Source organism: Medicago sativa, chromosome 1, assembly GCF_051527215.1.
Source record: "Medicago sativa cultivar Bolivia chromosome 1, Bolivia_mono, whole genome shotgun sequence".
NCBI classification, from domain to species: Eukaryota; Viridiplantae; Streptophyta; class Magnoliopsida; order Fabales; family Fabaceae; genus Medicago; species Medicago sativa.
Genome location: NC_140749.1, coordinates 49,783,254 through 49,798,335, shown reverse-complemented (window position 1 = coordinate 49,798,335; position 15,082 = coordinate 49,783,254). Strand labels below are relative to the sequence as shown.

General features: G+C 46.0%; 1 protein-coding gene across 1 annotated transcript; it reads left to right on the top strand.

Moving 5' to 3' along the window:
* The first annotated feature begins 349 nt into the window (after positions 1-349).
* Positions 350-826, top strand: LOC146955080 (uncharacterized). Its single transcript, XM_085747596.1, has one exon. The coding sequence runs from the start codon at positions 350-352 to the stop codon at positions 824-826; it is 477 nt and encodes a 158-aa protein (XP_085603722.1).
* The last annotated feature ends 14,256 nt before the right edge of the window (positions 827-15,082 follow it).

Below are 15,082 nucleotides of genomic sequence, written 5' to 3'. Positions count from 1 at the left end.
TCACATAAGAGCACATATAACACACATAAATAAATAATAAAATAAATCTAGCGAAAATCGGGCTGTTACAAGCATCAGATCTCCAAGTTACACCAGGAGATCAACCAGAAGGAGATCCCCCCGGCGATCTCCACCCAGGCGATCCCCTCCCAGGCGGACTCCACCTAGGAGATCTCCTCCACGTCGAACTTCCCCTGGAAGATCTCCGCCCAGACGCAACGGGCGCTCTTGGTCATCCTCCTGTTCAGAGGACTCTCGGGATACCCGAACCGATCGTAACGCTTATGATCCGTTCACATGGCGTATTCGGCAAGCTCCTATTCCCCGAGGTCTGGAGAAGCCTCCATAAATGGACTCGTACAATGGGACAACCGACCCGGACGAGCATATCGAGAACATAGAGGCGGTTCTCACCTACCGGTCGGTGCAAGGCGCCGTCAAGTGCAAGCTTTTCGTCACTACCTTGAGGCGAGGAGATGTTACGTGGTTTAAGAACTTGCGAAGAAACTCCATCAACTCATGGAACGACCTTTGTCACGAGTTCACAACCCATTTCACCGCGTCCAGGACGCAACCAAAAACGGTGGCTTCCCTCGAGGCCATTGTCCAAGGAAGAAATGAACCCCTCAGAGATTACATCGAGAGGTTCAACAAAGAAGCCGTTCAAGTACGGGGTGCCGATGAAACAATGAAGCAGTACCTCATCGCCAAAGGTCTGCGCGAAGGCATAAACCTGAAGAAAGTTGTCCGCCTAGATCGCACAAGAACTCTCAACGAGTTCCTAGCGATCGCCAAGATCTACATCGCCTACGAGGAGGAGCTGTAGGCGGACAGCCTTAACAAATCCAGGAAGGAGGAACCTGCCGCTGAAGCCTCCAAAAAGCCCTTCCATGAGAAAAAAAGGAAGGCAAAGCTGCTCGGGAAAGCAAGAGACCCAACGATCACTTCACTGAGTACACTCCCTTGGCCATGTCAAAAGAGAAAATCCTTGCTGAGATCACCATCGCCGATCTGCGTGAAGCTGGCATCAAGCCACCAAAGGCTCCGTCATAAGAGAGAAAGGGGGTCGACAAGACAAAGTACTGTTGATTCCACAAATGCCACGACCACACCACCGATGACTGCATCCATCTGAAGGATGCCATTGAGCTCCTCATCCAGAGAGGCCGGCTCAAACAGTTCATCAAGAACCCGGAGGCAGAAAGAAAGATCGTCAAGCTCATCGGTGACGGTTCTGAACCTGGCAAAACCATCGCCATGTCCGTGGAACATCTCGATGATTTCCCTGACAACGTGGAAATCACCCCCTACTCATGCACATGGGAATAGTTCCCCACTGCCAACGTCATCACGGGAGGAATGCTGAACGTCTCCATGGGAAGCATGAAGAGGAAGTTCGAGGAACTCATGAGCGTCAACTTGCTCGCCCCCTCCAATCACAGAGGAAGGCCACCTTTGGCGTTCTAAGATTTAGAACTTCCTGGTGGAGCCTTAAATTCCACCATCCCTTTACTCGTACGAGCATCGATGGCCAATGCGGATGTCCGACGAGTCCTGATTGACACAGGGGCCTCATGCGACATCATGTACACCAACCTGTTCAAAACTCTCCAACTAACAGAGAAAAACCTTTCTCCCTACGTTGGAAATGAACTTTACGGCTTCAACGGCTCGTCTACTCAGCCATGGGGATACATGGAGCTGCTGGTCACCTTCGGCGAAAAGGAGGCCAAGAAAACTATCAAGATCCCATTCTTGGTAATCGATTTCCCTTCTCTCTATAACTGCATTATAGGGAGAACCAGACTCGCCCAACTTGGGGCTGCATGTTCAACCGCTCATCTGAAGTTGAAGTACCATGCAAAGGACGACATCATCGCCTCTCTCAACGGAGACATCGAAGCTGCAAGAAGATGTTTCGTCCAAGCGAACAAGTCCCAGAACTCGGTTTCCCAGTCCAGCAAACCTGCTGAGGACAAGGGGAAGCTGCTGCGAGCACTCTGGACACCAACTTGGTCGAACTTGATCCCAGGTTCACAAAGGAAGACCTCAAGGAACAAAAGCGGGAAAAGAAGGATCCGCTCAATGCGAAACTTCTTAGACATGTTCCCAACGGTGAGTTCGAGTTGGTCCCCTTCGGAGATGACCCCTCGAAGAACTTCAAAATCGGCAAGGATCTTCCCGAACTTGTCAGAGCACAGCTGATCGTCTGCCTCAGGGAGAACGCTGACCTATTCGCATGGAGCGTGACCAACATACCCGAAATCGACCCTAGTGTCGCTTGTCACCAGCTGACAGTAGATCCTAGAGTTAGCGCTGTAGCCCAGCGACGTAGAAAGCAGTCTCCTGAAAAATCAGAGGCTGCAGAAAAAGCTGTAAAAGACCTCCTAAAGGAAAATTTTATTTCTGAGGCCAAATTTACTACCTGGCTCTCCAATGTTGTACTTGTCAAGAAATCTAATTTAAAATGGCGTATGTGTGTTGACTATACCGATCTTAATAGAGCCTGCCCTAAAGACGAGTATCCTCTTCCTAACATCGATAAAATCGTAGATAATTCCTCCGGCTATAAACTTTTATCCTTCATGGACGCCTATTCTGGGTATAGCCAAATACCCATGGCCGAAGAAGATAAAATGAAAACAACCTTCATGATCGAATCAGGGAACTATTACTACAATGTAATGCCCTTTGGTCTACGAAATGCGGGGGCAACTTATCAACGAATGATGAACGGAGTCTGTGACAAGACACTTCTGGGCGATATCCTTGAAGTCTACATGGACGACATGATCGTAAAATCCCAGCTAGAGGTGGATCATGCCGCTCACCTCAGAAGAGGAATAGAGGCAAACCCGGACAAAAGCCGCACATTTATCGAGCTCCCAACGCCCCACTCTAAGAAGTGCATCTAAAAACTCAACGGAATGCTAACTGCCCTCTCCAGATTCGTGGTAAAATCCGTTCAACACGCCCTTCCTTTCTTCAAACTCTTGAGGAAAGAAACGAAGTTCGATTGGACAGAGAAATGCGAGAACACTCTGAAGCACCTCAAAGAGACCCTCTCGGCACCGCCCGTACTCTCGTGACCCGATCAAGGTGAAACACTGTACTTGTACCTATTTGTCTCTTCTGACGCGGTAAGCGCCGTGCTCATCAGAGAAACGACGGAGGGACAAAAACCAGTCTACTTCACTAGCAAAGCACTGCTAGGGCCGGAGACAAGGTACCAGAGGATCGAAAAGGTAGCTCTCGCGCTTCTCACAGCAGCCCGAAGACTGAGGCAGTACTTTCTAGCTCACACGGTGGTAGTTCAGACGGACCAACCCATCAGGCAGATCTTGGGTCGCCCAGATGTAGATGGTTGGACGATGAAGTGGTCACTCGAGCTATCCGAGTTCGACATACATTACGAATCCAGAAAGGCACTGAAGACCCAGGTGTTCGCCTACTTTCTCGCCGAGATGACTTTCCCAGCTGTGGATAACTCAGAGGAGTGGACCGTCTTCGTGGATGGGTCATCCAACTCCAGGGGGAGCGGGGCCAGAATAATTCTGGAAAACAACAAAGGTATCGTTGTCGAAATCTCCCTCACTTTATCTTTCTCTGTTACAAATAACACTGTAGAATACGATGCCTTCCTGGATGGTCTACGAACCGCCCAAGACATGGGGGCCAGAAAGGTGAAAATCTTCACCGACTCGCAACTCATGGCTTCCCAGGTCACAGGAGAGTTCCAAGTAAAAGAAGACCATCTCCAAAAGTACGTCCAGTTAGTACTAGAGAGGATGAAAGAATTCGAAACTGTCAAAGTAACTCACGTTCCCCGCGAACAGAATACTCGGGCAGACATTCTTTCAAAACTCGCAAGTACGCGAACTGCGAACGGATATAAGACCATAATACAGGAGGTTCTTGTCAAACCGAGCATCCAAGAAAAAGAAGCTCAACCGCGAGACATCAACTCGATCATCGAAATGGAAGATTGGAGGGGCCCCATATCTCGATACATAGAGAGTGGGGAACTTCCCTCCGACCCGAACGAAAAGACCAGGCTGAAATGAAGGGCTTGCTCATTCACTTTAGTGGAAGGGACCCTATACAAAAGGGGTTTCATAACGCCACTTATCAAGTGTCTAGGACCTAACGAGACCTAAAAAGTCCTCGCCGACATCCACGAAGGCATCTGTGGACAACACCTTGGTGCGAAAGCTCTCGCGAAAAAGGTCCTACGAGCCGGATATTTCTGGCCTACCATGTTAAAAGACTCCCAAGATTACGTGAACCTCTGCGACAAATGTCAGCGACACGGGGACATGCACCTAGCACCTCCCGCTGAACTAACGTCCTTAGTTTCCCCTTGGCCTTTTTCATGGTGGGGCATCGACCTTCCAGGACCATTCCCTAAAGTCACCGGACAGCTGAAATACCTGGTAGTCGCCATCGACTACTCAACAAAGTGGATCGAAGTTGAACCACTGGCTAAGATCAGAGCTAAAAACGTACCCCGTTTCTTCAAAAGAAACATCTTAGCATGGTTTGGAGTACTAGCTCTAGTCGTATCCGACAATGTTACACAGTTCACGGACCAAAGGTTCCAGGACTACCTAAGGAACATCGGCATGAAACAAAGCTTCACCTCCGTAGAACACCCTCAAGCCAACGGCCTGGCCGAGGCCGCAAACAGGGTCATTCTATGAGGGATACGAAGAAGGGTAGACACGGCCAAAACGCAGTGGGCTGAAGAGTTACACGCGGTCCTCTGGGCCTATAGAACTACTCCCAACTCCACCACTAGCGAGTCACCTTTTCGGCTCACTTACGGAACGGAAGCAGTCATACCAATTGAGTTGACAGAACTCACTTGTCGAACTGACGCCAACACCGACTTCCTGACCAACACAGCCAATCTGCGCGAAGAGCTCGAATTCGTCGACGAAGTCAGAATAAACGCTACCTTGCGGGAGGCAGTGCTTAAGGCAAAAATCGCCACTCGCCATAGCAAGAGAGTCAGAAAAAGGGAATTCGAAGTGGGCGATCTCGTTCTCCGGCGAAACCAAAAGGATACCGAGGATGGGAAATTAGCCGCCAACTGGGACGAGCCCTTCAGGATCCGAATGAAGACCGGAACGGGAGCTTACGGACTCGAAAACCTCCATCAAAACGCAATTCCAAGGACTTGGAATGCAGAAAAACTCAAAAAGTATTACACTTATATGGCAGACAACGCCAATTTACTCTAATGTACATACTCAGTTCTACGCAACGAACTTCTCGCTGTCCAACGAGCAAATAAACGGAAGAGAAAAGTCGTGCCACTCCGAATCCAAAAAGAAAAAGGATGAGAGAAATTCTCTCACTCCTCAGTATGTACGCTTACAGCTGCGACATCAGTGCTCGACATGTTAGGTAGAACCCCAGCTCACGATGGGTGATTCACGCCTCAGTGCGTTGAACTTAGATTGATTTCTTCGTTCATCCGCTGTTACACGTCCGAAACACAACTTTGGACACACATTTAGATAAATGATCTCTTGGATGTGCAATACTTCTAACTAATACCCCGCGTAAACAGTTGGAAACCTCCTGCCCAAACTCTTCCTTGCAAAACAACGCAAAGGTAAAACTTTCCGAACAAAATTACTTGGGAAGAAAAGGGCAAAACTTTGATTTCATCAAGTCAAAGTGACAAGAAGTCAGGCGGGCATGCTAAACTCTCCAGTCATTAAATCACTTCGTCGAAATAATGACTGCGGGGGGTAGTCCATCCCACCTCAGAAAAAATCACTTCGGCTTAAAAAAACCTCGCACTTCAAAAGCGAGTAACTATACAAGACGAACAGCTAAGAGCATACGAATTATTGCAGTCTGTGAAACACATAAGATAGATAGTTCGCTCTCAACAAATACTTCAAACAGTATTAAAAATCCTCACACGACGAGCAATCAAATTCAAAACATTATACTTGAAGCATTGAAGTAAGGCCGATCAAGTTCAAGTATCAACGAAATACTTGAAGCATTGAAGTAAGGCCGATCATGTTCAAGTTCAAGTATCAAATTCAAAACATTATACTTGAAGCATTGAAGCAATCAAATTCACACGACGAGCAATCAAATTCAAAACATTATACTCAAAAAATTTCAAAACAAGTATCAATGAAACAAGCAAATGCATATGAGTCACAAAGGGCCGCATAATGTCAATGGTGCAAAGGCCGATCAAGCAAAAAATTATAGGGCAACACACGCCCGGGCTTCTCAAACATGCCCATGATCATCCTGGTCAACGATCTCACCATTCCTAACATATTTCAGGAAATGAAGTCCATCCACATGGAGCTGCACAACAGGGTTCATCACCCTAAGCTGCTCTATGGCATTGTCAAAGCCATGGCGCGCAGCACCAACGAGGTTCCTTTCCAACTCTTTAAGCCTGTACACCAACGCGGGACGACCTAGCACAGTTGTGTCTTCGGTCTCGTCCTTTCCAGGCTGGGTAGCATCACGAAGGGCATCCTCAAGGGCTTTCTTTTCTGCAGCAAACCTGGCACGGACCTCATTCTGCTCACAATGATAGCGGGACGCTGATTCTGCTTTCTCTTCCAGGAAGGCAATCCTCCTGTCCTTATCTGAAGCACCCGTCCTCAAAACAGTCACTTTAGATTCAAGCTCAGCCATTTTCTTGGCCATTTCATCCCGCTCGCGGGCAAGGGCATCTGATCGGACAGTCTCCTCCATGGACGAATTGTTAAGGAACACAGCAACCTCTAGAGCCCTCATGGCCCCAACGACCCCCTCAGTCACTGCACGAGAACGATAAGCTGGTCCCAAGTCACGGATTGCCTTCATCTCGAAGTTGCCAAGGTAAAGCGACGCCTGAGGACCGAAGCGACTAGACTGGAACCACACTTTGGGAAGCTGGAACAGACCCTCGTCGGCAGGAGGGACACCTGTGGAAGGAACCACATCCTGAGTTTGGACTTGTTTGCCTTTGTCGAGAGCAGTGACCCTTCTCCTCTTGAGGGGAACCTCCTCCTCCTCTGCTGACTCTTCAGTTACGCGAACAGGAAACCAGGCGTCGGCCGTTCGCTCTCGCTGTTCAGCCCTCTTCCTGCTACTGCTACCTGACCCACCGACTTTCTGGCTAGCCTTGTTCACTAGGGAATGGGTGTTAGACATTTTTCCTGCACGTGAAAGCAAAGGTGAATCGTTAGTCAAAAACTCAAGTGAACAGAAAAACATGAGTAAAACAGCGGTTCCAGCATACCTAAAAGAACCATAGGGTTCTTGGAAAACACCAAAGAACGAGTATCAATCAATTGGGGCTTGGTAACCGGATTCCCTCGCGAATCCATCACCGGGTTGCCATCCTCGTCAACCACCACCAATCGAGAAAAAAAGTTCACAAACTCAACGAGTTTGGCGAAGCTATCTTTGTTCCGCTCGGTCAACTGATCGTAACTGTACCTATACATGGCGGGCTCATGCTTAAAATGGTCGCGACTTCAACTAAAGTGGAAACGGGGGACTCGCGCTGATGTGACGCCATTATCCCCATAAGAACGCTCTACCACGTTCAGAACGCTGCGAAGCGCCACTTCTGTCTGAGGCCTCACCAAGAAGAACCTCTCATGAAACCTATTAACTCCACTACCGAAGTTCTCAAAAAGGGATGTACGCTGACGGAAGGACACCCAACTACAGCCACCATCTTTATCCAAACCTCGCTGGATGGTAAAGATGGCAAAGAAAAGATCTTTGGAAGCAGGAAGTTGAAGAAAACGGCACACTAACTCAAAAGCCATCAAATAGGCAAATGAGTCCAGTTTGAATTGAGAAGGGCACAATTCCAACCAATGAAAGACGCTCACTTGAAAGGAAGAAAAGGGAAGCCTAAAACCTACTTCCTTGAGAGTAGCCTCGTACATCGGGAGGTGATCCCTGGAAAGCGCGAACATACCCGGTCCACGACCTTTGGAAGGAGAATCTCCCAATCTTTTATCTTTCCTATGGGGCAGCGCGGAACTATTCCAGCACCATCTATCGCAAAGTGGGACGCTGTTCCTAGAATCTCTTCTCCTACCCAGGAATCTTTGGGCGTCACTCCTCTACTCTGACCTAGGTTTTCCGCCATGATCAAATCTGAAAAGGGAAAAACAAGGAGAAAGTCACAATCATCTCCCCAAAAACTAACGGGTTTGATCACAAGGGAAGAAGGCTCAGAAGGACTAGAGATGCGATAAACTGAGGAAACGCTTGCGCCACGGCTAAAACTAACCCTAGAAACCTAAGCCTGTCGCCGATTTTCTTCTAAATACTAAATAGAAAACAGACAACAAATATTTTCAAAGTCTTTTGATGCATGGTGGAAACCGCCGTAGCCAACGACGGTAACCACCGAGTCAGAGACACTTTTGCCCTAAAGACATGCATTCCTATGGTTTCTAAAAAAGAACAGAAACTAAAGAAGTTCTAGACACAAAAGCAAAGGGATGAAGTCACCAGAATGTTACTTGTTACGACAGATGGTTTGAACTTGAAGTAGAAAGTTGAAGGATTTCGCATTTGAGAAACTCTGGAGAAAACTTCTAACTCTAAGAAAATGAAACGAAGTGGTGTTCCAAACAACATTTGGACTATTTATACTTGTTTCATAAACCACTCAAAAGTCGCGACTTTCTATCCAATACAGCCCTTCACATACAACTGTACTTCCCTGTAGCATTCCTACAGTCCAGATTTGAGCGAACCATTCATCTAAGGGCCCTGATCTTTCGTAGCGGTTCATGGAACGTCAGGATTGAATCAACGGTTATGATGACAGCTCGGAAACACAAACCGAGAACACTCAACAGACTATAGGTACTCAAGTACTACAATAGCCTTTACACATGTCATACAAAAACCAAAGGTCATGTCCCTTCAGTTTCTCCCTCGAATCGTGGGCATTAATTGCGGAATGACATTCGACCAAACTCTCTGGCGAGGGAATCTTCCCGTATGATCTTGCATGCCGAACATTAGGATGCCGAACATGACCTATCAAACCTAGCGAATCCACTCAGGTGTAGGACGAATGGAGCCGGGGAAAAATGAGTCCGCTCACTTAACCTTCTCAACACTCCAAACCGTCCTCGCAAGCTACCCCCTAGGTCAACAAAGTCTCCAAATCTACCGAGCGAAACTCTCTTTACCCGCCAGTCGGAAAGATGCTCGACAAGCAAACACCCTCCAACGGTCGGTCGTGAATGATCAACCGCCCGCACTTAAGTCATCGCTCTTAATCAAGAGCAACGACTTGGGGGGCTACTGTTCTAGACCGGACAAAAGGACCTTTGGCTCATTACTTAGGCCCAATGCAATCCAAAGCTCAAACTCCACGTTTGGCAGCATTACTTGCGACACACCCCTTCTCCACGAAGGGGGTGCACGGAGCGAACGAGACCGGTTCAAACGAACCCCAACGTCTCTTTGCACATTCTGCACGTTCCCGCAATAAACTCTCTGGCAGTTACACTTCCCATGATTTCGAAACCGCCAGAACCAGGTGTGCCACCACAACAGCTCTGCAGCCCTCCACCTCTATAAATAGGGGACTCAATGCAGTCCCCAAGGTAGAATCTCACTCTCCCTCTAAACCCTCACTCTCTGATCTCTACTGACTTGAGCGTCAGAGTGCCTGCAAGTACACACCCCCCATCCGCTCCAAGAAGCATTATGACGCATTCCACCACCGTCACAACCACCACATTCAAAGCACCGGCAGTCACCTTCTGATCAGGTACGATCAGGAATATATTTTTCCTTTGCTTTTCAGACTATGCTATCTATCTGATCCGCTGCTGCATGTCTCTGATCCAGTGTAATACCTCTACCAGCTGAAGCTGTGATTGAAGATTCGTGAGGTATTCTATGTAGGCACACTCTTGCTATCTCTAGAGTGATACTACCTGCTACTTCTTCTTCTTGAAGATGTGTTCGTGATGACTTGAGGAAGTGTATCTATGGTATCTCTTCAGATTCTGTGTGTTAGCTATTTCTTCATAGGTATGGGTTCATGCTCTTGGAGAAATGGTCTTCTGTATCCCTCTATTTTATAAGTATTGGCCTTAATTTGTTTTGGCCAAAAATTTGCCAAAGGGGGAGATTGTTCGGTATTTGTGTTGGCTGCATTATTGCTAAAACAAATATCCTTGTTCTGTAAGTTGGAACCAAAGTTCCAACATGTTGTTAGGCAACTCTGTAAGATGTTGGATACAATGTTCCAACATCCTGGCACTGTTCAGTGTGCCTGGGTTCATGCCTAAATGTACGCGTGCCCTTTATTGTTTAAGGAAACAATATTTCTTTTACTTATTGATCAAGCAACACGCATATCATCTAAGAATCAGCTGTGGAATATTTCTAAAGTAGATATATTATTTTAGGAAATATTTGTTATTATTTGGAATGCTCCTATAAACGTTCCGACATTTTAGGACTTTGCAGATTTGTTTCTGATTCTTGTTTTGCAGATTAGCTAAACCGATCTGCAAGTGTTATACCCTAATTTTGGACCTAAAAATACTTGTCCAATTCTTCTTTTCTTGCATTTCAAGTCATTTGAACTGTCTCTGATCAATTACATCTGTCTCTGCTTTTTTATTTCAATATTACTTGCAAAATTCATGAAAAAGGGTATTTTAGTCATTTCCTATTTCTTTCAGTCTTTGAAAAATAGTTTGAGTCCTTTCAAATAGTTTGAGTAAGTCCTTGTTCCCATTCTATGTCAAAAACCCATTTCAAAAGTTGCATTTGAAGTCATTTTGAGTCAGTTTAGCCCCTAGGGGCATTTTAGTCTTTTCAAGTGTTAAAACTCTGTTTAAATCCCAAAAATTGTCTCTGAGTCTTTTAAATTGGTTTAAATAAATTCTTGCTTTAATTTCCTGTTAAAAATCCATTGTTAAATTGCATCTGAGTCGTTTTAAGTCAGTTTAGTCCCTAGGGGGCATTTTAGTCATTTCACACGAAATTTCGGCAGAGAGAGATTACTTTAAAGTACCTCATTTAAGTAGTTGGTTCGTTGTAGTCCGTTTTGTCAATTTTAATCGTTTCACTTTACGTTATTTTCCATTTTACCAATTTTAATTCAATTTTATTTTAATTCAATTTTATTGCAACCTCTATTACGTCGGAGAGGTTGCAACTTGGGAACCTTTTTTAGAACCCGGTTACTATATCCTAAAGCCCTAGATTCACCGAACACCGTGTCCACCCATGACTCCTCGACTTTGAACTTCAACCCACCATGTGTTCTCCGAACTTGAACATAATCATGCATTCATGCATACATGCATACACGCATAAACTTTTTCCATGCATTGTTATCGAAGGGCTTAGACAAGTTGAATTTGTAAACATTGTAGGAATGGGAAAGACTAAGTCCTACAAGTTCAAGGAAGTGGATTTGGCTAGTTTGAGAGATTTGGCACTCAAGATCGAGGATCCGACTAGTTTCCGACACCGTTACGGGGCTTTACTTACTATTCTCCAGACTAATGTGGATGAGAAGCTTGTGCACACTCTAGTGCAGTTCTATGATCAGGAGTATCAGTGTTTCACCTTTCCTGACTTTCAGTTGATGCCTACTCTAGAGGCCTATTCTTGCTTGATGGGTCTATCTATTGCTAAGGGGGTACCCTTTGCGGGACTTGAGCATCCTCCTACTTCTTTGGTTATTGCTAAGGATCTCCATCTTACAACCTCTGATGTTTCCAAGAATCTTGTCACTAAGGCTCGCATCCGAGGGTTCACTTTGAAGTATCTACTTGAGAAAACCAACCTCAAGACCACTTGCCAAGACACTCTCGAGGCTATTCTTGCACTCCTCATCTATGGGCTTATTCTCTTTCCAAATCTTGATGACTTCGTGGACATGAATGCTATTATGATCTTCCACTCCAAGAATCCGGTTCCTACTTTGCTAGCTGACACATACCATGCTATTCACGATCGTTCCGGCAAGGGTCGTGGATACATTCTTTGTTGTGTGCCTCTCCTCTATAGGTGGTTTATTTCGCACCTTCCGAAGTCTTTCCACGACAATCCGGAGAATTGGTCTATTTCACAGAGAATTATGGCTCTTACTCCTAATGAAGTGGTTTGGCTCACTCCGGCTTCTAGAGTCAAGGAAATCATCTTCGGTGGTGGGAAGTTTCTTAATGTACCTCTTCTTGGTACCCGGGGTGGAATTAACTATAACCCGGAGCTCACCTTGCGACAATTTGGTTTCCCGATGAAAGGAAAGCCCATCAATCTTGCTACGTCTCCTTACTTCTTCCACTACTCCAATGCTCCCACCGGAATAAGAGAGGATTTCATGGAAGCTTGGTCTAAGCTTCGGAAGAAAGAAGTGAAGCATATGGGTGTAAGGTCCGGTGTTGCTCATGAGGCCTATACGCAGTAGGTGATAAACCAAGCTGAGGAGATTGGTATGCCTTACCCCTCTATGAGATATGTGTCTGCATCTATTCCTACCATGCCTTTGCCTCTACTCCCACCTACCCAGGAGATGTATCAGGAGCATTTAGCTATGGAGAGTCGGGAGAAGCATCAGTGGAAGACTAGATACTATGAGGCCGAGAACTTGATCATGACTTTGGATGGAAAGGATGAGCAGAAGACTCATGAGGTGATGACACTGAAGAAAGAGTTAGCTAAGGCTAAGAGAGAGATTGAAGAGAAAGATAGGTTGCTTATGAGAGACTCTAAGAGGGCTAGGGGTGCCCGTGACTTCTATGCACGATATTGTAGCTATGAGTCTGGGTCTGAGTCCGAGGATGATGCTTCCACTTCCTATGCTTGAGGATTTCCACTTCCCATTGTTATTTCCAGTTGTCATTGTTGCTTTACATTTCAAAGAGAATTATCTTGTAACACTTTATGATGTTTGATTGTTTCAATTGTTTAGTAATGTTTACAAATTTCTAATTTGTCTAAAACCCTTCGATAACACAAAAAGAGTCTTTTTGCATATGCATTAACACATTTGATGCATCATATGCATCCATTGTTCACAAAAAACTTCTCTTGTGCTCATTGCCTCCTGGTTTTGTCCGCCGCAGTCTGAAAAGTGGCTCGTGCTCGCAAAGTTTACCAACCAGATAGAATTCATCAAACGAGATTTCACAAGAGAAGAATCATGGCTAACTTTGAAGAAGAAAATGCTCAGCTCCGTGCCGAATTGGCTGCTATAAAAGAAGACTTGGCTAAGGTTCACGACGTTATGTCCACCATGATGGCTGCACAAGAACAACCAGCCACATCTGTTCCAATTTCTACTGAAGGGATTCCCTCTATCCCACTGTCTACTGTGGCTACCGATGCTCGGTTTGTTATGCCCAATGGGCGTCCTTATGGGCTCTCAGCCTACTATTCTCCTAATACTGCTGCTGGTGTCTCTGGTTTTGCTGGTCAAGGACAGATTCCCGTATCCACCTCTATGCCTCAAGTGACTACTGTTGTTACCGATCCTATTGTTCATGCTGTGCAACAGGTAATTGATGTTGATACTCCGCGCGGACAAGATCCCGCAATGGAAGCTATGAAAAGTCAGTTAAGGGAGTTGGCTGGAGAACTCCGTGAGGTCAAGGCTAGCCGTGGGAATGGTGCTCCTGCTAAAGCTCGCGATCTATGCTTGGTATCCCGATTTGAGATCCCTAAGAAGTTCAATGTACCAGATTTTGACAAATACAATGGATCTTCTTGTCCACATGGCCATGTCATTCGGTACGTCCGAAAGATGGCCAATTATGCAGATAATGATTCACTGATGATACACTGCTTCCAAGACAGCCTAGCAGAAGATGCGGCAGATTGGTACACTGGTTTGAGCAAAGACAATATCCATACTTTTGAGGATCTTGCCGCTGCTTTTGAAAGTCATTATGAGTTCAATACCCGCTTGAAGCCAAATAGGGACTCTCTTAAGTCTTTGTCTCAGAAATCAGATGAAACCTTCCGTGAATATGCTCAGAGATGGAGAGGGGCAGCTGCCCGTGTTTCTCCTCGACTCGATGAGGAAGAATTAACACAGACATTCCTGAAGACTTTGAAGAAGGAATATAAGGAAAGAATGATAGTCTCTGCTCCGAACAACTTCTCTGACATGGTTACTATGGGAACTCGTCTAGAGGAGGCTGTCAGAGAGGGTATCATTGTTCTTGAAAAGGGTGAATCTTCAGCCAGTGCACCAAAGAAGTATGGTAATGGCCACCATAAGAGGAAAGAATCTGAAGTAGGGATGGTATCTGGTAACCCATCTGCGGCTGCTACACAATTACCTCTGCCCTATCAATACATGCAGTACTCTCAGCATCCTTTCTTCCCGCCATTCTACCAGCAATATCCTCTGCCATCGGGTCAACCACCAGTGCCCGTTAATGCCATTGCTCAACAAGTACAACAACAGCCTCCTGCCCAACAACAACAGCAGCAACAACAGGGTCCTCGGCCCAAGACTTATTTTCCACCAATACCTATGCGGTATGCTGAGCTGCTCCCAACTCTACTTGCTAAGGGACACTGTGTCACTAGACCAGGCAAGCCTCCGCCTAATCCTTTGCCTCCCAGGTTCCGACAGGATCTCACATGTGAATTCCATCAGGGCACTCAAGGCCACGATGTTGAAGGTTGCTATGCTCTGAAATATATTGTGAAAGACCTGACAGAAAAAGGACGGTTGACTTTTGAAAATAGTGTTCCTCACGTTCTTGACAATCCACTTCCAAATCATGCTGCTGTTAACATGATCGAGGCTTTCGAAAGAATCCCCGTTCCTTAAGAGGATCCCATGTTGGATGTCCGCAATGTCGTTACTCCCTTGGTACCGCTGCATGTCAAACTTTGTCAGGCTTCTTTGTTCAATCACCATCATGTTTCTTGTTTAGAATGTCTTCAAAATCCTATGGGTTGTTGTGTGGTGCAAGATGATATACAGAGCCTGATGGATGACAAGTACTTGATTGCCAGTGATGTTTGTGTGATTGTGCCTGTGTTTCATGATTCTCCGGTTGAAACTGCATCTCAGACAAGGAATGTT